This window comes from Poecilia formosa, unplaced genomic scaffold (assembly GCF_000485575.1).
Source record: "Poecilia formosa unplaced genomic scaffold, Poecilia_formosa-5.1.2 Scaffold30, whole genome shotgun sequence".
NCBI classification, from domain to species: Eukaryota; Metazoa; Chordata; class Actinopteri; order Cyprinodontiformes; family Poeciliidae; genus Poecilia; species Poecilia formosa.
Genome location: NW_006799969.1, coordinates 1,303,088 through 1,328,708, shown reverse-complemented (window position 1 = coordinate 1,328,708; position 25,621 = coordinate 1,303,088). Strand labels below are relative to the sequence as shown.

General features: G+C 37.5%; 2 protein-coding genes and 1 long non-coding RNA gene across 3 annotated transcripts; 1 reads left to right on the top strand and 2 right to left on the bottom strand.

The window, feature by feature from the left end:
• The first annotated feature begins 7,260 nt into the window (after nucleotides 1-7,260).
• On the top strand, nucleotides 7,261-14,503 carry LOC103136063 (cytosolic 5'-nucleotidase 1A-like). The gene is made up of 6 exons (XM_007549154.2): nucleotides 7,261-7,850; nucleotides 9,247-9,414; nucleotides 9,511-9,640; nucleotides 12,219-12,341; nucleotides 12,433-12,617; nucleotides 12,911-14,503. The coding sequence occupies exons 1-6, from the start codon at nucleotides 7,725-7,727 to the stop codon at nucleotides 13,280-13,282; spliced, it is 1,104 nt and encodes a 367-aa protein (XP_007549216.1). The 5' UTR covers nucleotides 7,261-7,724; the 3' UTR covers nucleotides 13,283-14,503.
• A 1,590-nt stretch (nucleotides 14,504-16,093) lies between these two features.
• On the bottom strand, nucleotides 16,094-17,591 carry LOC107835915 (uncharacterized). The gene is made up of 2 exons (XR_001661759.1): nucleotides 17,092-17,591; nucleotides 16,094-16,391 (listed from the first exon to the last, which is right to left on the bottom strand). It is a non-coding gene; the product is annotated as an uncharacterized LOC107835915 (long non-coding RNA).
• A 7,318-nt stretch (nucleotides 17,592-24,909) lies between these two features.
• On the bottom strand, nucleotides 24,910-25,601 carry LOC103136202 (interferon alpha-inducible protein 27-like protein 2A). Its single transcript, XM_016670125.1, has 3 exons — nucleotides 25,506-25,601; nucleotides 25,240-25,401; nucleotides 24,910-25,114 (listed from the first exon to the last, which is right to left on the bottom strand). Exons 1-3 carry the CDS (start codon nucleotides 25,570-25,572, stop codon nucleotides 25,029-25,031), a joined length of 315 nt encoding a protein of 104 aa, XP_016525611.1. The 5' UTR covers nucleotides 25,573-25,601; the 3' UTR covers nucleotides 24,910-25,028.
• Between the last annotated feature and the right edge of the window lie 20 nt (nucleotides 25,602-25,621).

Genomic DNA, 25,621 nt, shown 5'->3' with positions numbered 1-25,621 from the left:
ACAAACACTTGATAGCAGTAGTTAATGCCAAGAGTGATGCAACAACTCATTATGTTTGGAAAATTATTTTTCCACATTTTCCCAGTTTTGGTTTTGACAAAGCTTTATACTTAAATGAAATTATTTGAGAACTTCACTTTGTGCTTACTCATGTTATGTTGGTCCCATAAATGTAAAATCAGAAGAACTCTGTGCAGTGCAAATGCTTTTTCACTACACAGCAATTCAAAGGGGCTTCTCAATGTTGCAAATCAGTTTGTAGAGCTCTGAACACAGGAGAAGTGGACACAGTCATCCCTCTCTTACTCAATTCAGAACACACACACACACCCTTCCCCTTATTCTATTTTCAAGCAGCTGACCGTCAAGGAAGATGTGGAAAACACAAGCGGGAAAAGACACACAGATGGCCAGGAGTGTGCGCTCCACACATACCCACACCAGCACTTGTAACAAAACTTTCCCCGGCCCGGTCTCAGTTGTCAAATTCTGCTGCCTACTGACCCACATTCCTGCCCGCTTGTGTCACTGTAGCTCACAACCACTCAGATGCTGTTTTCCAGCAAAGCAGAAACCACATGTTGGCATGGAAACTCATCACATTTTTCTTCGTCTTACTTTAATCCGATTCCATGTCTTTCTCTTTAACCCGGCTTTTCCATGTTTGCCTCCCTCTCCTCAGGTACTTATCTCCACCATTTGGTGATCTAGGTCAGTGGTCTGTTTTGGGTTTCACTCCCCTTTCATTCTATATGCCCTCCCCTTGCTAAGGCCCAAGTTACATAACAGCGATGATTCAGACTCTGCATGTTCCTCTCGGATACATCTGGGCCCAGCTGATTACTCTCAAATCTGTGTTTTACTTTAAACCTTAAACAAACAAGTAAATGGATCCACTGTGAAGTCAAATAATCATGAGGGGCACGTGTAGTGTAATATGTCAAACCTTTTATGTTTTTCTGGAGGATTTTTAATTTCTTTAACCTTTTACAGCGCCTCTTGCTTGGGAGGTAAGGTTAGTAGTTTCAGAGTCAAACTCAAGAAGGTAATAATCTAATCTAAAGCTAATCCTAATCCTGTTAGTGCAAACGCTTGTGCCATCTGGGTCCAGACACACTCTAATTATAAAAAAAACCCTTCAAAAGTTCTTCAAGTCATTCCCCTCTGGAGCTCCCAGGGACTTATCTTCATATTCAACTTGAACAAAAAAAAGGCTTAGGGGTATTTTTTTAGGGATTGTGTGAATCTCCCATACTTTATTACTTTATCCCATATTTTATTTCATTAAGATTTTTTTTTTTTTTTTACAAATTTTACATGATAAACTAACACAAAATAACAATAACTATATCACTTTGAGTTCAAACAACACAGAGGAAGACAAGTGACCCTCTGAAGGCTGCACTGAATCAGATTTTATCTGAGATAAATAAACTCTGATTCAGATAATAGAATCTCTGAAGTGTGTATGAAAAGAAATAAAACTAAATCCTATGAGAAGGACACAGAAATATTGATGAATGTAACACTGGCAACCAAATATACTGAACACAAGATGGTTGATGGCTTTCAGAAACAAAAAACTGTAAGAACAGAATTACTTTCTTTTGTTCTTGCAGCCATGAGAGTACACGTGTTGTTTGTTCTTGCAGAGTATGTTTTAGCCCCTTCTCTTGATGGTGCATTAAATTTCTTAGAGTGCCAGAACTCAGCTATTCTGAAAACCACACTTCCGAGAGAGGAGATGGAGTCTTCACAAGAGACTAATCAACCAACCTGAAGCAGAATTAAGGAAACATGAGAGCTACACCCCGTCTTACAGCCCATCATACACACTTTCTTCAGTTGTCTGAGAGACCTCGTATCGTACTTCCCAAGCTGTCCAGAGTCTATCACTTTAGCCATTGCGACATCTCATCGCTACGGCTGTTTTTACATTCAACCTGTTTTAGACATTTACTCATTCCGTTAAATAAAAGAGAAGTTTACTTTAAAATTTTAACAGTAGTGATTTACAGTTTATTGTAGAATATTTTAAAGTTTCTGGAATCTTAAATTTACCAAAAACAGACAAATCCGTTGATTTGTCTCATATTTGGAATAAATTTTCTATATATTGGGAACTCTCGTATAAACAGGACAGTAACAAGTAAGGTTGTGAGTTCATTCATAGTAAAAAAACAAAATAAAAATAAAAAAACACACACACTAAGGGACTGAGTGTTTGCTATGATTAAATCTAACGTTGCCTGACGCCATTCAAATTGCTTAGCCTGCTCATGTAGATGAGAGGTCAAATTCAGATGTGTATGTTTTGGTTTGTCTCAACTTGTGTGTGAACTGCAAACACAGCAAAGTTTTCCATTGTAATGGGAAATAAAAACAACTTGTGGTCTGAATAATTTTGCGTACCCTTGTATGAACACCTAATGTGAGATTTAAAATAAAATAAACATGAAAATGTTATTTTAGGACAAGTGAGTAATCTGTTTTTATGGTGCTTTTGGCCCCCAGAGAGGCAGCAGTAACTTTAGTGATTCAGCCATGATGCTGGTTAATGGATACACTACAGGAAACACAGAGGATTGAATCCTAGCAACCCTTTCTTGCCTCCACTTTTCTTAATGTGAGCACTGACTGGAAGCAAAATTAGTAGCAGAAGGTGGAAAACCCTAAGATAAATGTTTGTTTCATTTTATGCTCCAAATTCTTTTTCTTTCCTGTCATCTACTCAATGTAGATAACTGAGGACTCGTGAGTTATGATTCAATCACAGATTTTGCCTTGGTAGCCTATTTTGCTTAATCTCATGCTCTTTTTCTTTATGTAAATCATTTAAGCAAGTCTGGCGCTCTCAAAGATAGCCTTACAGTTTAACACCTTTCTATTCTATAAGCGGATGAAAATGCAGCAAACTGCAGACACAGTAAGGTTTTAACAGTTTGAATCGTGTCACCCTGTGCAAGAATATTGTGGAGCAGATCTGCATGTACAAAAATATATTCCATATGTGAATTCTAGCACGAAACTTGGCACCTTGTATGTATCAATCTTGTAAAGTTGATACATACATTTTCGTTAATACAGATTGGTTTTTATTTGCCTTTTATAACTTATTGTTATCTAATTCTTTCCAACTGAGAAGTACAGTTACTGAGCAAGTTCAAAACGCAGCTTTCAAAAATGTAACCTAGTGTCTTCCATCGACTAGGTTGCGTCATCAGTCCAGAGTGTTTTCTCAAAAGTCTTAGCAATCATCAATAAACTTTTTAACACATATGAAATATCATAGTAAAGCAAAATGTGAACCATTTCATAATATTAATTAGCCATTAAAAGACCTTTAAAGGTTATTTGCTGACTGATTGTCAATGTCTGTGACAACAGTGTTTGTCATCTCTTCTTACATTTCTTTAGATGGAGGCATGATGTAATGTTTTTGTTGACCTTTTCGAGTACTTCATTCAGTCATCCAGGTTTTACTTACCAGTAATTGATATGTTGACACTTTAGGTGTGACAGTAATCAGCCCTGGGTTAAATCTAATCCGTCCATGAATTGTGCTTGAGTCCTGACTTAAAAATGGTAATTATATTTTCAAGGGTTGGCAAATCTCATCTATTTTTTCCCTAATAGATGAATGGAGCATTTGAAACTTAAAAAAGTAAATAAAATTCTGAGGTTGTCTTTCTTTGTCGTAAAAATGTGTTTGATGATGTGAAACTTTTAAGTGTGTGTTTTTGTACGTTTTGTAGTTTTGGAAAAGACGGCGACCATATTTTACTTTGAATCCTTCACCGCTGGATCCTCATGTCTTTACCAGTCCTCTTTTTTTTTTTTTCCCCACACAGACGGTAACCACAGAGTTACACATCCCACCACATGGTCCTTCTCAGAAATCTTCAGTTTTACTTTCTGTCTCCGCAGTTTGTCTATTCTTGTGAAGAATATTCTGACTTTGTGGGACCAGTTACGTCTTGTCGACACTGCCAGATGCTTTGTGGATGAACAGTTAGATTAAAAGTTTTCAAAGCAAGTTACAGTGCACACGTGTATGATTTGCATACCCAAAATAGCCACGGCAGCTCTGTCAATTTTTCCAAGTAACACCACGTTGAAAATCTTCAAAATAAAGCTGCAAATAGGTTTAAACCTGTTGCCTCTGCTGAAGAGTGACTGTGGCCCTTCAAAACAGAGCTACTGATGCTCTTATGGTGAGCGTTAAACTTTTGTCAAGCGGGCAGATGTTCCTTTTGTTAGGCCCTGCGGTGTAAGGTTGCTTCAGTTGAGTTTAGGACTCTTTCTGCATCTTTTGAATTTAGCCCCTTTCAGTGCTGTCACCCTCTGACCCCCCTCACTCCCCACTTTGAAGACTTTGCCCTTCCCCCTATCCCCTTTCAACCCCTAACAACCCTCTAAGTTGTTGCTCCTCCACCAACCAACACTTCTCTGCTAGTTTTTACATCTTACTCTGTCAGGAGTCCTGTTTATTTGCGTATTACTGCAGCATTGGGGTGTATTTGCATCATTCTGCAGTTAAATGCCTCACTATATCTTGCTGTATCTTATCACATGGGGAATGCAAGTTGTGTTTAATGGCTCTTTTTGTCTCATTTGGCTGCAGATCCTTCTTCCATGAAACTGCTGTTGTTGTCAGGGCCTCTGATAGATCACCTGCTTATGTAACAATCACTGCCTCTGTTTTCCTTCGCTCACCCCACCGAAGGCTGGCATGTGTGAAACACAAGAAAAGACGCAGCGTAATAAGATCTAGGAAATGCACAAGCTTTGCAGGCTTCCTGTTTTTGTGTTAAACTCATTGGAGGCAGGAAGTGAGGAGGAACCGCTGCTTATTTTGCTCTGTAATGGGTGAAATTTGCCACACTGGCTCCCACTCAGGTGATACCTGTTTTACTGGTAAAATGGATTAGGAGGCTGGGGTAACCCTCAATCTCTGAAAGCTAATAACGACAAATCCAATTATGTGACTGCTGATTGCCTGCGCTGCCAGGTCCGCAAATGACGTTTTTTTTTTTTATTATTCTTTAGTTTGGAGATTGAAGGTTGTTCTCAGCAGTAAAAAAAGAAAGACCTTCACTCGACTTTGGTTATGGTGCATTGCTTAAGCAGAATCCCTTTGAGAACAAAGAATCTAGTGGTGGTGAATATGCCCGAGTAGCTGCTTTAAAGGTCTGATTATGGTTATAATAGTCATTTGGCTTGCTTCAAGCCTCCAGGCTGTGTGTTAGGGGGGTGGGGCCACGTAAAGAGTAGGGGGGGGTTGTCCAGGCTGCTACCCTCTTTGTTCTGGTCTTCTCCTCCCATGCTCAGTTCTTTGTCTCCACCCACAGCTATCTTTATCTGACTTCCAGTTTAAAGCAGAAACAAGAGGTAGAGTTGCTTTCTTTCTTCCTGCTTCTTTTTTCCATTGACCTTTGTTTCCGAGGTATCCTCTAATGTCTGACATGCTTCCAAGGTACAGCACAGGTTTTCTAAAGCCCACCCAAAACCCGCCTATTACCGCTTTTCTTTCCCGCCAGTGTTTCCCGCCACTACAGGGTGCTTCAGCAGGGGCAGGGAGGGAGGAGTGGCTGCACAACCGGCATGAAGAAAGACGGCCTACCCTCAGCCTCGCGCCAAAAAGCCGGTGCTATTCAAATCAGCTCTGAGGGTGCGGCCCAACTGTCTCGATGCCCTGCTAACCCTATTTGAGCAATGGGCTCCAACACAAAGACAGACAGAAATCAGAGGGTTGCTTTTTAACTCAGAACTCCAACACTTTTAAGTGGTTTTATAAGTGTTGGAGTTAACGCATTGCCTTTTGATTTTATTTTATTTATTTATTTATTTATTTATTTTGCAAAGATATCCAAGAAGTAATTTTATCTCTACTATTACAGTTAAGCTATTTCTTGTAAATCAGGGAATGTACGTAATATGAAACCATAGATTCAGGATCCCCCTTTTTGTTTGACTCAGCATACTAGTTGAATTTTTAAAGATACTCGAACACAAAGTTTTTAGTCAACTTCCTCTGACAGAGTGTTTCTTTCACATCCTCTTTGTCTACGGCCACCCAAAGGTATGAATGAATCTGAAGCATTCATGGAGGAGCTATTGGCCCTCTGCTGCACTCTAGTGGCTCTAACTATCAACTGCAAGAGATGAGTGTTTACAGAATCAGCTTTTTCAAATTCGCCAATCTTATTTCATTCACTGCGCCATACTTCGTAAAGTTTCTAATAAAAATAATCTATGAAATATGTATTATATATACACAAATTCTGGATCTTTTTATCAAATGTATTGAAACTTTATAAAATTCTTTATAAATTTCATTAAATAATGTATAATTTTTAAAATAATAATATAAAAATATTACTAAACCATTTGTATTTATCACTATCTATATCTATATACCGGTAACATATAGATGTGCTTTTTTCTAGTAAAATAAATGTATTTCCCTTGTTTCTTTGAAATACACCTGATACATTAGGTATTTTAAAGAAACCAATATATTTGAAATAAGTTTACACTTCTTCTGATGTTTTTTAAATTATTTAACTATATCAGAAATTTAGTTTGTATTTTATACATTTAGTTTTGGTCCAGCACAGAAAGTAATATAAATATCAAAATATATACCAGTTCAATGTTTTATTCTAAAAGTGCTAGTTGTATAAATATGATGCTTGTGATGGTCTGCTATCTTTAAAGGTGTGTCTGTTTTATTTTTTTCTTCCTTTAGTTAATCCGTGGTCCTGCTTAGCATCTCCTGCCAGAAACCACCTTGCCTGTCTGGTTTGATAAAAGCTAAATTACCTCTATTAATGATAATTGAATGCTCTTCAAAGCACAGCATGCACTTTCATCTTTTCTCCTTGCCTCACCTGCTTGTTTCTGGCTCCTGGGGTTGGAGGATGATGTATTTCAAATGGAGTCCATGCAGCCAATCAGATGTATAGAACGTATGGGAGTGTCCCATTTGCTTCGACTCCACGCTTGTTGCCTGGAAACTGGGACTGCTGCTTTGTAACTCAGTCCCTGCGACAACCTGGCGAGCTTTCAGGAAGCAATAAACGAGAGAGCCAAGATGGACTGCAGTTCCCACAATGCTATGCAGGATTATGAAATAGTTTATCTTAGAGTATACAGTGCACCTTTTGCTGTAATACTTAACACCTTCTGATGAACAAATTGTGAGTCAGCTGTTACATGAGGGGAGGTGAAAGTATCAGGACACTCAGACGGTTAATGTCCCATAGTGCGCAGCAACCGGTTGTCATCCAGATTAAATCACATGCTCTGCTATGACTCAGGGGAGTCTGACACTGAAAGAGTTAACGGTGGGAGGATACAGAATGGCTTGAAGTCAGGACAGAGTGTGCAAAAGAGGAGAGGATAGTGCAGCACAGAAGACCCCATCCAGGATTTTCCTCCAAACGATGGTGGACATATCAAACCAAGGTCACAGCTTGAATCTTGTCTGCATCCTCTGTCTTTTCTGCAGCATGTCATATTTTTATATCCGAGTGCCTCAGGAGCTCCAAAATTATTGAGCTCACGTGCTGATGGCTGCAAGACTGCATTCAATTTGGGGAGAGTGAATTTTGTTTGGAGCTTTTGCTATATAAGAGTATTTTAAAGTATATTTAAATAAGAGGGGATCACACTGGGACTCGGTGTGATCCTGAGTGTGAGCTGTGAACTGAAGCAGCACAATGAGTCGAAGCAGCATTCAGACTCTGACAATCAGTGGACAAGATGTGGTGGTCAAGAACGGCAGCCAGAACTCATCGGAAGATGCTAAGGAACTTTTGAAGCCATCCACACCCTCAAAAAAGACGGTGAGTATCTCTCATCAATACGGGTTTAGCTACAGCATAAAGAGGTTTGCTGAGGGTAGTTGTTATATGAGGTCAAAATGAAGTCAGACATAGTTCATTGAACTGCGTCGAATAATTTCAGAGTGGCCGTCATTTATTGTAGCTTAGACAAGAGCAACAAAGAGAATATCCAAATTCCATCTAAAATGTATTTTACTGAAAAGTTTGAAACTGGTGTTAGTAGCCAATTAATTATTTAAAGGTTCCAGCTCATTGTAAATAAAATTGCATAGTGATGATGCTATGTGAAACAGGATCGGATGCTCCGTTGTACCAGCTTACAAACGAGCAAGCTGCAGAGGTCGTGTTTCAGATCAGGAGGGTAGATAACGACAAGCGGTGACCTGAGTGTGACCGGCTAAAGCAGCTCACATTCGGGCGCAGACCAGCTTCTGCACCTCAAAGTAAATATTCACATTTAATTGAGATCATTTCCAGGATTACAATTTATAACTGAAAATCCCACTTCTCAATAAAATAAATTAGGTATAGCATAGAAATATCAGCTCAGTTTGTGTAGTGCACAGTATGTGCACCCAATAGTTGCCTGGCGGGGCTGCACTGGTGACTTATTACACCAGTGCAGCCCAGAACAAAGGCAATCATAAACTTCTGGGTAAAGCAACATAAGGGAAATTTTGATTTGTTTGGTCATGTGAGCAGGTGTTATGTCATACTGGAAAAATAACACACGTCCATAAAGTTTGTCAGAGGAATGGAAGCATGAAATTGTCTAGAATCTTCTGGAAAATAAAAAAACAAACAAACAAACAAAAAACATTTTATTATGCAGCTTTTTATTTTTATCACAGTTTTTCCTTCCACTCAACCGTCCAATGACATACTTGGATAGAGCGTGCTTAGCACTAACCTTTATTGTCTTAATCTCATTCCTGTGAAAAGTGTCAGTGACTATCTGCTCGATGACTGTCCAAACCAATATTATTTGTCATAATTGTGTGAAAATGTTATGGTGAATTCCAATAAATGAGGAACATATGCCCCATAAAAAATTAAAACACAACCCTAAAAAAATGGATGTTTATTACATTTGTTGTCTCATCCAGCAAACATATTAAAGCTGCAGTTGAGATAATATTTTAAAATTCTCATAAAAATGTGTTCAAATGTAATCAAATGAATGCTACAGTGGGCAGCAGACACTCAAAGAGTTAACGGGTTCAAAAAGCAGCATTATCAGCATTGGGAGGCATTTCATGTCACACTCACTTTCGGTCACAGCAGTTCTCTCGCTTTACTATTGTTCTGTTTGTTCTTCTCAGCGTAGATTTGGATAATTAAGTAGAAGTATCAGGTCCAGTTTAAAATGACGTGTGTTAAACCTGCGACCCTCCAGCCCAAGCCAGAGAACTCTATCACCATCGCGGTGTCGTCCAGAGTCCTGTTCAACATGGATAAGGAGCAGCAGATCTTCGAGCAGCAGGGCATGGAGGAGTACATCAAGTATCAGGTGGCGCATGAAACCGAGCCTTTCAGCCCCGGACCTGCCTTCTCCTTTGTCAAGGTCAGAGGGCCGTCGAATGAAAGCTGATTTTCAAAGCCAGTGTTTGGTGTGTCGTTGTTTTGATTCCCTTTACATCTGATTTGGTTTTATTGCCAGGCCCTGGAGGCAGTCAACACTCAGCTGAGGGACCTTTATCCTGAGAGTGAGGAGCTCTTTGACGTTGTTCTCATCACCAACAACCACGCTTATGTCGGCCTGAGACTCATCAATACCATCAATCATCACCGTAAGTCGTTGATACACAGATCATTCCTAGTGTGAGAGAATGGACATCAGATGTAATTACACCCCCTCCCTTTTCTGTTTGTTTATTTGCTTCCATTTTTCTTATCCTGGCAGTGCTCTTAAGCTCCACTTATCTTACTGAGATGCACTGGACTGCAGTGCATCTCAGTCCACATGCTAGCATGTGAAACTTTCCCCTCTTTTGACTTAACCTACAGGGCAACTTGATGCTTTTATTCTCCTTTACAACCCTCCAAAACTCCCTTCAACAACCACACAGAGACAGGATACATATTAATTAAAAGATGAGTGAAAGCTAAAAGTACAGTGTCTAAACCTCAATCAAGTATTAAGTGAAAAAAATAAATAAATTAAAAATATTTTCTGGTCTTATATAATAATTTCTAATCCTCCGAGAAACAGAGTTTTGTGTTTTATTAGACACAATCATCAAAAGCAACAGCTTGCAAAATAAATAGCACTCTGTGAAAAAAATTCCTTATATGAGCTTGACTTTTAAACCATATAAGTGAAACAAATATGTTTTTGATAATATTCTAATTTGTCTAGAAAGAAATGCAAAAAAAATGGATTTGGTTATATTTTTAAATATTTTATGCCATCATCCTGACCAGTGCTGCTTTTCATTAAGTTGTTTGTTTTACACTGAGCATGAACACAAGTTTAATTTTTTTACCTATTTCTTTTTGCTAGTGTGAGGTCAGAAAGAAGTCTCAAAATAAATGGCTCTTTGGATTAAATTAAGTAATTTAAATTATTATTATTACTGTTATTTTAAACCTGCTTAATTTTAATCTGTTTGATTAAATTATATTTGAAAGAAAAAATAATTTAGATATAAATTGGTGCATTTAAAAACAAGCAGGTGTGCAGAACGAACAGAAAGTAGGTTGAGATTTCTAAAATAGAGCAAAAACTGATTATCATGTATTGTCCTTTATACATTCCTGTCTCTTGCCATCACTTCAGCCATTATCCTGTCTACTGTGGAGTCAATTAAATATTCATGATGCCTCACTTTATCCTGCTAAGTGTGTTTGTTCAAGTAAGCAGGATCATCCATTTTGCTGCTAAACCTGCTGACCAAAACATTTGAAAGCAACAGCAGCAATTTTAACAGAATCACATCCTTAAAAAGCAAAACAGTCATGTTTTCACAAGCATTCAGAGATTATTTTTTACCTCATTCATAAAGTTATGTACAAATCTGCAAAAAAAAAAAAAACCTCCATAGAGAGGTATTATCTCTTTATGTAGCTCTCTTAAAATGTGCTCACAGTAACCTCACTGACTGCTTTTACGTTCGTGCATCACTGAAATTAGAGTCAAAAATGAAACAGGACAGCAAACAAAAACCTGCAGATGTGTTGGGAGAGCTTGGTGATGAATTGGGTTTTATTCAGGACACTAAGCAGGTGATAAGTGATTTACGAAAGGCTTGGAAACAGATCTGTGACTGAGATTAAACTGCCACAGTTTGACCCGGGTTAGCCCTTCCACTTAGAGATTATTTTCACATTAATCTGAGGGAATGAAAATATTACATTTAGATGGTATGCTTATTTTATTCTTCAGGACTGGCTGTAGCTCTGAGTTAGAATAGTCTCTGGATCCATCTTCCGCTGTATAAAAGCAGAGTGCCTCAGCAGCTGGGTCTTTCTATTCCCTCATAAATTCTCTTCAGATCAGTAATGAAATATTATAAATCAAGTCCAGATGGTGCTGCTGACTAAAGATGACCACAAAAACAGAAATAAACTGACTGTGATTTAAAAATACACTGTGGAACAGCTATTTTTGAACTATTAAATGACTTTTTAAAGCCTCGATTGTTCACAATCTCCCAGTTCCTGTGTTGACGTGCGTGTGAAATTGTCGTGGTGTTTCCTGCTGGCTGAACTGGGACTGACTGTCGTAACAGTGGGATCTTTCTCGTGGTTCACACACCACAATGCAACACAAAGAAATAAATGCTACAAGCTTCGAGAGTGATTTTCTGTCGTGTCTGTGCTAATTTTGATTATAAAGGCAGCATTATGTTGGAGTCTTAGTTATGGAGCCCAACTCAGTTGCTTCAGATGAACAGCAGTGGTATAACTGGACAACTTGAATCTGCATGTTTAAGTTTGCACTGGAATCATACTACTGAGCATAACTGACCAAAATTGCATTTTTGCATAGTTTTTTAATATTAATATCCACTGAAGGTAAAGCTGATAAGGCAACATTTATGCATGTATGTGAGTAGTATACTTCCTGTGCAGTTCTTCTGGTGCCATTCCTGCTGTGCTAAAGTTTTTGTGATGGGAAATTCTGCTGTTTTTGGAAAAGAGCAATGAGAATATCTGTAGCTGAAGGATTGGTAGTAGCAGCAACTCTCTCACCCTGACATCAGAATGTCTGCAACCGAGAATTGATTCCTTTGCACCATTTTTATTGGTGCAAAAAAAAAAAAAAGGTGATTAAACTGCTAGATTAGACTGTGTCAAACTGTGGCAGTTTGACCCATGTGTACAAATGCAGATTTGTGCACATTTATTACGTTTCTTCTCTTCCAGAGTTGTTCATTGAGCGATTCTGTATGACTGGAGGAAACAGTCCCATCGGTTACTTAACGGCCTACAACACTAACCTCTACTTGTCTTCTGACCCAGTCAAAGTTCGCGAGGCTCTGGAACAAGGTATCATGATCACAGAGGGACCTGCACTCTAAGTCTCCAAATACGACATTTGACTTGTTTATGTTTGACGAGTTATATGTGTGTGAACCAGGTATAGCAGCGGCCACCATGTTTACCCAGGAGAAGATGACGGAAGTGTCAGAGACTCAGCTCCGCGTTGCTTTTGATGGTGATGCCGTGCTCTTCTCAGATGAATCGGAGCAGATTTATAAGGCTCACGGACTGGACAAGTTCTTTGAGCATGAGAAGGCTCACGAGAACAAGCCTCTGGACCATGTAAAGTACACAAAATGGGGCACTTATCATTGTCATAAACCTGTTTTTGTATAGTTACATAAATGATAAGGCAACACTGATGCTTGTTTACATTATTCCTAAATTGGTGCATAGTACTATGGAAACAGTGCAAATATTTGAGTATCTACAGAGAGCTTTTATACTCTGAAGAGAGTCTATTAAGTGCATCTCTCTTTCTTTGAAGCTTTTAAAGTCAAATGCAAATGTTTTGGCCAAATGCAGAATTTCAGTGTGAGTAATATACCATCTACTTTCATCTACTCTTCCCTCAGGGACCGTTGAAAGGCTTCCTGGAGGTTTTAGGAAAGCTCCAGAAGAAGTTTTATGCCAAAGGCCAGCGCATGGACTGCCCCGTTAGGACCTACCTGGTGACGGCTCGCAGTGCAGCCAGTTCCGGGGCCAGAGCCCTAAAAACTCTGCGGTCGTGGGGTCTAGAGATCGACGAGGCCCTGTTTCTCGCAGGGGCACCCAAGGGTCCCATCTTAGAGAAGATAAGGCCGCACATCTTCTTTGACGACCAGATGTTTCACGTGGAAGGAGCAGCTGAAATGGGAACAGTGGCATGCCATGTGCCCTATGGGATCGCTCAAAGGGTCCCAGAGAGAAAAGGACTAAAAGACAAAGAGGTTTCTTCAATTAAGTAGCAGAAATTCAGCATTTCAGAAGCTCAGGAGTCCATGAGGAACTAATTTTCTGCTGCATGATAAGTGTAATAACTGTTTAAAAGGAAAAAAAAAATTCATTTTAATATCTAACTGATGCACTTTCTGATATGTATCATTACGTCAACCAAAAAATACTTATAGTAATAACCTTACCAGCACCTTGAGTAGATATGTAGTTGATAAATGTTTATTATTAAATGTATTAGATGTATGTCCTAAAGCAACATTAAGCCATTTGACAAAGAAATGTTTGCATATTAATATTAATTCAACAACATTCATTTGTAATCATTTTGCCAATTTGTGGTAAAGAAATTAAACTGATTTTAATACACTTTTTGAAAAGAATTAAAAATTTGCTAATTTTGCTAAAATGAGGAAATAAGCTATAGGATTCCTCATTATTTCATTACTGAGTAAAAGCTGACCTGGAAATAATCATTTCCAGGTTAACAAATACATTTCAAGTATTTATTAACAGCCTCAGTGACCACAATAAATATTTTATAAGGTTATTTTAAATTGGAAATGTGCCTGATATACAAAAAGTATGTATTTTTCTGGCTTTTTATACTTTTCCCCCCCATCAAGAGATAAAAAAAATGTAATAAAAAAATAAATATAGATGTAGTAAAACTGAAAGATCTATCAATTCCAGTATTTATCGAGAAATAGGAAAAAGGAAATCATGACTATTTTTGTAAGTTCCAGTTTTATGCAAATTAGGAGATTTGTGCAATTCTACTTCATAAAGTGTGCCTTTTATCCCAGTTCTTTCCTTTATGTAACACTGCTTTGCTTTGTGCTTTGTTTGTTTTTGTGCATTATACTTGTTGCAAAAATGATTAATGTTCATGTTTGTTTCAAAACATGAAATTGTGTGCAAATGATTTTGAATTTGTTTGCCCTTGATAAATAGATTATGCAGGCCACAGGAGCTTCAGCGTTTGTTAAAATCAGCGCTACATTCTTCATGTTTGCTGCTTGTTTCTGAATGTTAACCACGTCCAATGCTAAAGCCTGCCTTACGTGATGTTTAAATGTTATGGCACTTATTGTTCTGGCAATGAATCAACACAGGCTTGTGGTGAAGGTAATGTTTGCTGTTAAATGTGGACTTTGTGTCAGTTTCTGTAAAGGAGTGTGCAGTATCTTCTCTTTAAAAACCAAATAAGTTTATTAAACAAATCATTGTAGCCAGTTCTCTCATCAGAAAGCTGATTTTATTTATTTGCTTATTTATTATTTGCTGTGGAAATTAGCTTCACTTCATCTTTATAAGGAAATTATTTAAATAAAGATCAAGAGAGAAACTCCTTGAAAGAGTTTTCACAAATATACCAAAGGGATTTTGTCTAAATATTTGCACTTCTTTTCTATTGTCAGCAGGGGGAGACAGAGCTCTGTTTTCCAAAGATCATTAATTACGTCAGGCTTCTCTGTAAAACATCTGCAAAAGCCTGAAATGGACATTCAGTGGCCTCAGTGACCACTGAGGCCAGTTTTCATCCTACTTAATGAGTCTTGAAATCATCAGAGCTGGATATCCACCAGTACTTCACGTTGTTCCCTTGCTTCAACGTCCTATGATGGTGGGTCAGAAAATGCTGCTTTTTAAGTTTATCTGGCATAGACAAGACTTAGACCACCGTGGCTCAGTAGAAAGAATGATTTTGTGATCTGTAAGTTGTGATTTCATCTTCCTCCTCTCACATGTACTCCTGAGCAAGGCACTTAACCCTAAGTTGCCTGCCGTTTTTCCTATTGATGTGTGTTTGTATGTTTTGAAAAGAGCTATGGGAGCACTTTATTGAAAAGTGGAGCTAGAAAGGTTCTTCCCTGTTGTTGAATCAGAAACAATGAGCATAAATGAATCAAAATCTGGTTTAGATGTGTTCTGTTTTCTTTTTATATATGTAACAACTGGGTGATCATTTTGGGATGTCAAATCACTCTAGGATAGTTTTCCCCATGTGGATAATGTCTTTCTAACTCTGACCAAACTCTGTTCTTCAATTTCTTTAAGTTTTTTTTCATTTGTTCTTTAACATCCTTCCTGTTGTCAGACAGGTTCTTTTTAGGTCATGTCTTGAATATGCAAGTCGGATGCTTATCATCCAAAATTGAGCTCAGCTTTAAAGAAAATGAGGTTAATGATAGTTAGATCATGACGTGATTTAACAATTGGTGTAGTTATGTTCCCAAATAGGGCAAAATGAATAGCTATGTCCTCAGATGACTGAAACTATCATTTGAACTACATTTTGAATTTCAGTATGTTTGCTTAATATTAAAATCTGCTTGATAATACAAAACCTCTAACTGTTCCCATGTTGCAGCACTGCAGGAAACCACAATTGTGTTGAGTATCAACATGGGAAGTCAAAGCTAAATTTAAACACAATTACCTGCTGACTGTAAGATATACTAGACTCCCTGCTGCCATTCCTCCTCCATTAGCAACAGCATGACATCATCCCTGCAGCCTGAGGTGTTATGATATGCCATAGTATTTGCACCAGAAATATTATTTTTCTGTAATTATTAGAAAAGTAAGTTAAATAAACAACAAAAAAACTCACTTGTTTCCAAAGCCATCAGCCATCATTTGTCATGTTGACTAAGAGAAAGTAAAAGCTGTTTTAAATCTTTACCTCCCAGTCAAATTATCTTCACTGTTATAGCAAGTCAAGGTGCTGAGAGTAAGATATGGTAGAGATGAGGTTAACTTGTTTCTGCTATAAAAAAAAGTTTTTCAAACTGATACACTTAAAAGACTGCAACCACAAAAACTTTCAATAAGACTTTTATTGCTCTTTCATTTTGTAACAGACTGTTTACATTTTGTGAAGTAGAGAAATACTTTGTCTTGTTTCAAATTCCACTCAAGCAACTTTTTTTTAATATATAGGTCATAATGCAAAACAATGCTTCAGGAGTATTAGCACATACCTACACTCCCCTACACATAAACAATATATTTTGTATTTTGTAGGCGATTTTCAGCCGAAGAAGCTGGCCACCCACCCTGCTGCGGCTCCTGCACCGGCTACAGCTGCACTGGCGGCACCTGACAAACCAGCAGCACCTGCAACATTTGACATTGATGTTTGACAAGTAAAAACAGTATCTCAAGCAGCCTCAAACATTTATGGTATATTGTTATAAAGAGATTATTGCAAGTTTTGCAGCAAAGGAAGATGAAGAAACATTCCAGCATTGTTTCTAACCTGCTGATTGCAGAACAGCCACCACGCACAAATATGCATACAAAAATGATGCATATAAGAGACATTAGTTTATAAAAATTGAGGCGAACCTACATTTACCATTTTAAAAACAAAAAGCAGCAGGAGGATGTAACTTCATAACCTCATTTTCTAAGCAGAATCTCAGAGGGGAAAAAAGAGAAATTACGTTGTGTAACGCAAGAACAGATTATAGCAGCCAAGTGGAAAAATTCACTCTAACGTGGATTATAATTATGAAACAGCAAAGATAGATAATAATATATTCGGGATTCGGGAAATACGTGATTTGCACCATTTGTTCTGAGGTTTTTTTTTTTATGTGGGTCGGTCCCACTTAAACGGCTGTAAAGCGAAGGTTTTGGACCTTAATCTGACTACGCTCTCGGCTGTTTTTAAATGACCGTGCTCGGTATCGCTCCGACTGCATGTTAAATGTATTTTATATAATTGTCACATAAACAAAAACTAAGGAGTTGCCTAAAAATAATTTCATACTCCGTATAACACAAACGCACATCAACACACGTATTGACTTACCTTGTGCCGAATCGCTGCCTCTGTTCTCAGCCTGTTCCCGTTGCAGTGGATTTCCTCCGGCATTATTTTCCTCCAACAAATTATTCCACTAAACGAAACAAGTACAACTCCCTTTACATCCTCCATCTTCCCCTTTCTGACGCTGGGTCTTCAATATCGTCAAGCTTTGAAATAGCAGGCAGCTAAAAACCGCGTGTTAGCTGTAGTGGCTAAGTTTTGGCTACAGTCCGCTGTCACCTTGATCAGCTAGAAAATGAAAAAAAACTAAGCACTGGATGGTGCCGGCTAATTACTGGACACAAAGGCACACCACAAAACTCGATTGTTGTACCAGTAGCTCACAGATATTTTAAGTTTTGCGTCTTTTTCATGGTACAGATCTTGCAGCTTCGGCCAAGAACAATAGGAGCAAGCAGGACCCGGAACCAACCTATGTGGAATAAATTCAAACGGAAATACGTCACCACCTCTCGTGGCATATACCCTATTGAACTGATAAGGAACGTCAAAACACGCTATTTCATATAGAGGAATATGGCAAGACTTCTCTTTTTACAGATGAAAAATGAACAGGATCTTAACAAAATGCACTTTTAAATAAATATATATTTTTAATAACAGCTTGTATTACTGGTTTTCTGCTATGCCTTTTAAACCAGGCACTGCATTTTCTTAAATTCCTGTTGCTGAAAACATATAATTTACATGGCCATACATTTCTAATGAAGCAGTTATGATACAGAAATAGTAATTACAAATGTTTTAGACACTTTAGCACCCTAGAACAAATGAATTTCTTAAAAACGTAGAACTGTACATTGCCTCGTCGAAATAAAGTTTATTATTATTGTCATTATTACTATAAAAAAGGTAGATGTGACACAGTCGTTAAACCATAATTATGCAGTCTAAAGAAAAAGCATGGAAAAGATGATTGAAGTACTGTCACATTGGACACTTGAAACGGCGGTGAAAAAGGTAATTTCTTCATTACTTTGTCAAAAGCAACATATGTTTAGAAGCTAAATGAAGGTCTTACATTTTTTTAACACATAAATTAATAGAACAGAAAAGCTAAATCTGTTCTATCATGACTGGCAAATATGATAACCCATCACATTCCTCATGACTCCTAGAGGCCACTCCCACTTATTCAGGTTTTCATTCATAATATACAGATCTTTACTAGTGACAATAAAATATATATATATATTTTCCCAGTTTTTAAGGTTTATTGGCTCTAGTGGCCTCAATTTGAGAGTGGTCAGTCAGGAAAGTGGGTAATGGGTGCGGGCGAAGACATGCATCAAGGACATGCATAAGGCATCCAAACATGGGTTGTGCTTTGCCCCTGTGCCACCATCACACCCTCCAGATTTCATATCGAAATATGGCTTTTATGTCATGTCTTTATATCACTTATGCTTATGAGCTCTGTGTGCAGATTGGCTGCTGACATCTGCAGCTTCGGGTTTAAACAGGATCTCAACTCTCACAGCAACCTGTTGAGAAGAGCCTTCTCACTATTTGACTTGTAAATATTAGTACACCTGTGCTGTTCTTCAGTAGCTGACATGATAGGATGATTTTGATCTTGTACAAGAAGAGGACTTTAGAAATAAACTTCTTGGATAAATTAAGTTTTACCGCAACAAAACAGAAGTAGACCGGATCATACCAACTTTTCATACCAACTTTTCAGCTCACAATTACAAGGACCTCCCATTGTGGTTTTACTATAAGTTGGACCTTGCTGTCAGTGTTTTAGCAGAACCAGTTAGACCAGCCTCAGGTAAGGAGAAATGTAAAAGCTCTACATAATGCTCTTTGAAATTTGTAATTCTGAGTTTGTTAACTGCTATAGGTGTTTTTAGTGATTGCCAAAATATTTTTAACCCGGCTTTTGAGGTACTGTTTTGATAAAACTGCAATCTGCCTTTTTGCATTCTGAAACATTTAATATCGAGCTTCCTTTTGAAGCTCGATATTAAATCGAGTTAAGATCTTCTGCTGGAAATCACAATACCGTAGATTTCCAGCAGTCTTAATAGTCTTCAAAAAGAAAGCAACCAAGGGCTAAAGTTGTGAAAATATAAAATTCTGTTTACCAGAAACTACCACAAAAAATATATCCCTGAATGAGATTCCCTGCCATATCTCATACTCTTCAAAAAGAAAAAGGAAAAGATGAAAACCCAACATTAATTTCATGTCAAACAGAAAGTTGAATGAATCATTTAAAAAGAGGAGCAGACCTGATGTGAAAGTTCTCCCTCTTCATCCACCATGTTGCTTTCTTGTTGAAATCTAAAACACCTTTATCGTGTTGAACATGTTCTCTGAATCACTGAAGGGCTAAATGTGATTTGTATTAGTTTATCAGACTAAGCAAAGAAATAACTGCTTATTTTCAGAGGTTTTAGTTTGTTCGATAGACCTGTGTTGTAAGATTTTTCTTTAACATTTTAGAGACTACATCCCCTGATGTTACTTTAAAATTCACAATCTGCAGGTAACACAAAACGCAGATATGGACTCTGAAATCATAGAAGAAATGTGTAAGTAATGACGAATGTAAATATTGTTCATCTATATTCATGTCCTCACTTTCTACCATTGTTTTTTGTGTTTTTATCTACTTTTTGTGTTTTGCAAAAAGGTAAGGCCATCATTACGGCATTTTCAGTCGGTAAGTATTTAAACACTTGCAATCCAACCACAACCATAAAGACCCCAGGCTGGGATTCAAACAAAGGACCTGCTTTTGCTCCAATGCTACCAAGTGACTCAATTCCACCATTTGCTGAAAAATAAACTGAAATATTTTTTTCCTCTGCTGTGTTCCTGCAGGAGGTGTTGTGATTATGAGTCCTGCTCTTCTGGCTTGGCTTGGCTTCACCTCAGCTGGTGTAGCAGCAGGCTCCTTTGCTGCATATCTGATGTCACTGTTTGGATCAATCTGGCCGATAGCTATGTTACAGTCAGCTGGTAAGTTAAATATTGATCTTCTCAAAACAAAAAAATTATTAAAAACATTTCTACATTGTGAGTATATGAAGCAAACTTTGAGACGAAGAAAAGGAAGAACATGCAAATAGAAATAACTTCATGTCAGGATGAACTGTATGATAAAGTTCTGCAGCTGAGAGAACTAAAATATATGTTTGTTTTTAGGTGCTGCTGGATTAGGATGGTTTGGCTTTTCATTTTCTGCTCTGGTTGGAAATACTATGGGGAAGATCATATCAACTGTTTGCAACGTAACTGTGAAAAATGAACTATGATCCCTAATACTGATGTAAGACTGATGGTCTTTTCTCCATAATGTCAAAAAAACGGTTCGTCTTTTTGTTGACATTCTTAGGGAACCACTACAAATAGATGATGCAGTAAATAAAAGATGTTTTTAAGCAACATGTTTGTATCTGCACATTTGGACACTACTTTCAGTCTTAAATAAAAAGAAATGATTTTGATGATTCTCCAGGGTTTTTCTTTAAATAAGAGATGAGATTTTGGGATCAGTGCGCCTAAACAATAGAAACATTGTAAATCTGAATAAAGTGTAAAGATGTGAGAAGAAAACTAAGGTTTGTATTTAACCTCGAAGCCGCAGTATGTAATTGTAAAATGTATTTTTACATATTTGTTCAAACACCATCTCTTATGACGCAGATAATCTTTGAAAAGATTGAGCTCCTCTATCTTCTCCCAGTGCTATTGTTCCTGGCTACAAAAATGCACCACACCCGGTCAAAAACAGCCAATCAGAGCCAGGACATGTCCCTTAGTGCTGTCAATCAAGCGTGTGCACGCACTGTTTAATGTGCTGACGGCTGAGAAACAACTTACCTTTACAGAAAAATTGTTTATCTAGTATTCATGACAGGCTCAATCTACTCAATATGGTTTAAGTTTACACTTAAAAGAGACTTACATAAAGTAAAAAAAAAAAAGGTTAATATGTAGATGAGCATGACTGAGAGGTTCAGTATCTGAGGCGATTATCTCATTAAACAATTGTTTTGTGTCTGCAGCTAAAACAATGTACAACACGCCCATAAATGGGTAAATTCCAGGAAGAGCACACCCCAGGGCACACCTGTTCTTTTTTTGAAACAAAAACATATTGGTAATTAGTGCTGCTATTTACTTTCATTTATCAAATTTTCAAAAACAAAAGAAAATATGATTACAATCTGATTATTCTGCTAGCAGCTGACCCAGCTTGTTCCTCAGCTGCTATCAGTTACGCTGCGGAAACGTACAGCAGAACAGGCAGACGTCAAAATTATTAAATATATATAAACTTTTCACACACAGTTTGCAGGCAGAAGAACTGTAGACTGTAAAAAGCTAAATATACCAAATATGTTATCAAATGCTACTTTTTTCCACTCCGTGGTCCATGTCTGCTATTGACCCAAAGTAGAAAGACATTGTCTGAATCCTAACATTCACCATCATTATGATATATTTCAGGTTTTCTTTATGTGCTGCAGCCTTACATGAGCATTGCAAAGTCCAGTGCTGACTGCGAACATAATACTCACTCTTACACATATTATTTTAAAGCAATAATTAAACTTACACAAGACTGACAGTCATTCTTCAGGCTAGTTTGCCAGAATTTAAAAATGCCTATGCAATTTTTACCTCAGTTCTTTTGGCTTTACAGTGTCTTGTTTAATTTATTTATTTTCTTATTATAAATGTCAAAAGTGCTTTATTTGTTATGACATTTAAAGTAGATAAAATTTAAGAGAAAACATTCTTTAAAATAAGATTGCTCAACATGCTCATACCAAAAAACCTAGAGCAGTTTTCAATTATATATTTGGTGCCAAGACTATTCAAAAAGGGCAACAATATGTTCTGGTAAAGTCATTAATAAGAAACAGATAGGTTTTGTGCTCTAAAAAAACAACAAAAATCCAACAGACATTATCAGATGCTACTTTTTATTTGCATTATTTCCACATGGGATCATTGACTACCAGTATCGCCACAAGTTTTCTTAATGTCCTGCTGACCTTCATGTAACCTGTGTAACAACCAGCACAGGCTGTGAACACTCACTGACGCCCAATCTGTACACGTTGCCAGGTTTTAAAACTGACTGTAATTTTTACCTCAGTTCTTTTAATTTCACATCTTGTTGCTTGTAAGTTTATTAGGAGTGCCGAATACACTTCACCGCATCTTGACATCACGAACAAAGCAATTGTAGTCAATGAGTGGTGCTTATTTTACTTGTAAGCTACATTTAATTGAAATCAATGAAGCTTGCTCATCAGTTTATACAGGTGAATCCAGAAGAGTACATACACAATATAAAAAGACACATAATGAATATTTTGAAGTGTCTGAAGTGATGTCAGAATACAGTTCTCTTGTTTTAGGTCAGTTAGTAGAACCACTTTTTTTTCCTACCTGCTAAATGCCAGAATAATGGCATTTAAAACAAAAACATAATTTATCAATATTGTTGCAGATAAACAGATAACTAAATGCTTGACCCAAGTCATGCAGTTGAAAAGCAGTTCTGGAAAATTATTTGTTAATTTTGGTTACATTTTTGCTTTGGGGGGAGGGTATTCATATTTAAAAAATGCTTTAAGATTAAATACTAAAAACATATTTTGATAATGAACTCACTTTAAGCTGCTTGTTTTTTATTGACCTCACAGCTGTAAGTCGCTTTAGGGTTCTTGGAGGAAACTACTTGTATTGATGCACATGTTAGGCAGGGAAGCATTGTGACGAAGAAAACCTGAAATATGGCATTCTTCTCAAATCATTGTACACAAAAACATCATGAATTCATGTCTTGTTTTTGACGTCATAATTTCTTATCTACTGGACTGACATGTTTTTTTTACATTCTTTAGGTTTTCTTGATAATCGAAACATAAGCACCGTGTTTACAGGTTGGATGTCTTAACGCAACTGATAACACAGCAGAATCCTGCAGAGCCACAATAATGACAATATACAATATAGCTACATTTTAAGTTAATTTGAAATATAAACCTAAAAAAAGTGGATAAATTTTTACATTGGAGTACAAGTACAAATATTTTTTTCTGTATAAATTTAAAAGCTAAATATACCCAACAGTCAAGATCTCTGTTCCAGTTTGGCGCTGAAAATGTTCAAGAACACAAATGTAAAAGTTATTACTGGGATTTTTTTTTCCTTTACTAAAGCAAATGTTTTGTCACATGTTACTTTTTGAAGTTTTTGGTTCTGTTTCTCATCCAAAGCAGAAAACAGTTTGTGCACATTTTATTTTTATAATCAGATTGTGGCAGCATCCATCATCATAGATATCAGATCAAATATCACAAGTTTACTTAGTATCCTTGTCAGGGACCAGGCAGTACAAAGTGCAGAACACAGGTGTTGAATTCAAAAAAGGTGGGTTTTTATTTACTCAAAAAATATGAACAAAGGTTAACATAGCAATTATACAGGCATGCCAATAAAAGAGGTCAACATAAATTACTAGACTCAAGACATAACTGACAAAACAACAAACTGACCTAACTGAAATGACACAGAAGGGGATTTAAACACTGGTTTAGCTAAACCCCATGTGGACACAATAGGGGAAAACAAAATGGCTGCCACCTGACAACTAACACAAACAATGAAATAAACCCCAAAAATATCCCCCCAGCACGACACAGGTGGTTCAGTCCAATGAGGCCATCAGCAGTATTTTAAGAACCTCAGCCCTTTGCCACTCCTTTTGTCCACCAGGGAGGGGAGCCAAACACCCAGGTAACAAAGAAAACAAAGAAAACAATATTAATACAACATAACTGAATTTCGACCTTGCATTGTTAATATGTGTGCACTCCATATAAACATTGTAAGGTGGAAGAATATAAATACTTAAACTTACAAAACAAACTAAGGTGAAAGGCAACTTATGAGGTGTGGATCTTACCCTGTGTGGCTTGCCATCACAATCCTGCAGCCTAACATGTGAGCATTATAAAACTATCACTGACAATAAACATGCCCCTCACTGTAAGACTATCTAACAATTTGAATGCAATGACTCAACCCACAGAAGACTGACAGCCATTCTTCACACTGAGAAAGCAGGTTTTAAAATTGTCTCTGTAATTTGTACCTCAGCTCTTTTTATTTCACGGTCTCTCGTTGCACTTTTATTTTTATTTTCCCGATGTGGGCAGCAAGAAAGGTGCTTTTTGTTGAATCATGAGGAGATCAAATTTAAGTTAAGACGCCCTTTAAAATATATTTGCTGAATACGTTCTACTGCCAAAAGATTCAAGCAGTTTGGCGTCACAAGCGGTAGAAAATGGGTGCAGTTTATTTAACTTTAAATATGTAAGTAAACGTAATGAACTTTACTCTTTACTAGATGTTCCTCTCAACTCAGATTGGAACATTTTAACATGAAGTTTTACAATCCCAGAATGGATCCATTGATAACAATATGTGAGCATTCATAACGACATTGGATGAATGTCCATAAAAGCTACAAAATGAGTGAAAAATGTCTGCAAATAGAAAAACTTTTCTTCAATCAGCACCTTATGTATCTGGTGCTAGTGTCACCCCCTGCATGTGCATGATCACCATGACCAGCTCTGCTTTCTTTGAGCACATTTCAGGAAACAAAACTGCTACCCAGAGCAGAACAGGGTGACAGAGACTTGGATAGAAACATAATTAGCATCTTCAGAAATCTGGTTAAATGTTGTGGCAGCGTTTACTTTTAGTCCATTATATTTTGTACAAGAAAGAAAGATGCAAAAAAAAAATGACAAAAACCCTCAGTAAATACTTCTCAATTGCTTTTATTTAGAATCATTCATTTAACAACATTGTTTGCCTTGAATTCAAATTGATTTTCATAAGGAAAGTTTTTTTTAATTTTCATATGAATGATGTGCGTCTTAAAAAATGAGGGCCGCAAGTCCTGTAAGCACCCCTCCCGCACCGGCCACGGCAGATGTGGCCGCTGTCCCCATTCCTGCCATCCCTGCAGGGAAACACCACATAAGCATTAGCAAACACACCTAACTCTGATTAGTCACATTTAATTCTTTTTTTTTTCCTTTTTTTGTGAGACAACTTGCACGGCATAACCTAATTTTAGGCTTTTACCGACTGACTGCAGGACAGCCACCGCGCTCCCTGCTGCCACGCCGCCCCCATTAGCCACCGCTGCCGCAGACATCATCGATGCCGCATACGACCCCGCCGCTATCCCCACGCTGGTGAACCCGATGGCTCCCAGCACCACCGGGGCTGCTACGATCGCCCCACCTTATGAGGGCAAGAGGAAAAATGCTTTCGTCACTTTATTTTAAATACACCGTAAAAACATCATTATAGCGATGAACTGAACACAAGATTTTCAGAAGACTCACCAGCACCGAGAGCCGAAGCTGCTGCGATTGTTACTAAAAATGGAGGAAATGCAGAAAACACTTTCATCAATCCAAAGCAAAGCAAGTATTTAAAAAAAAACAACAACAACAACAAC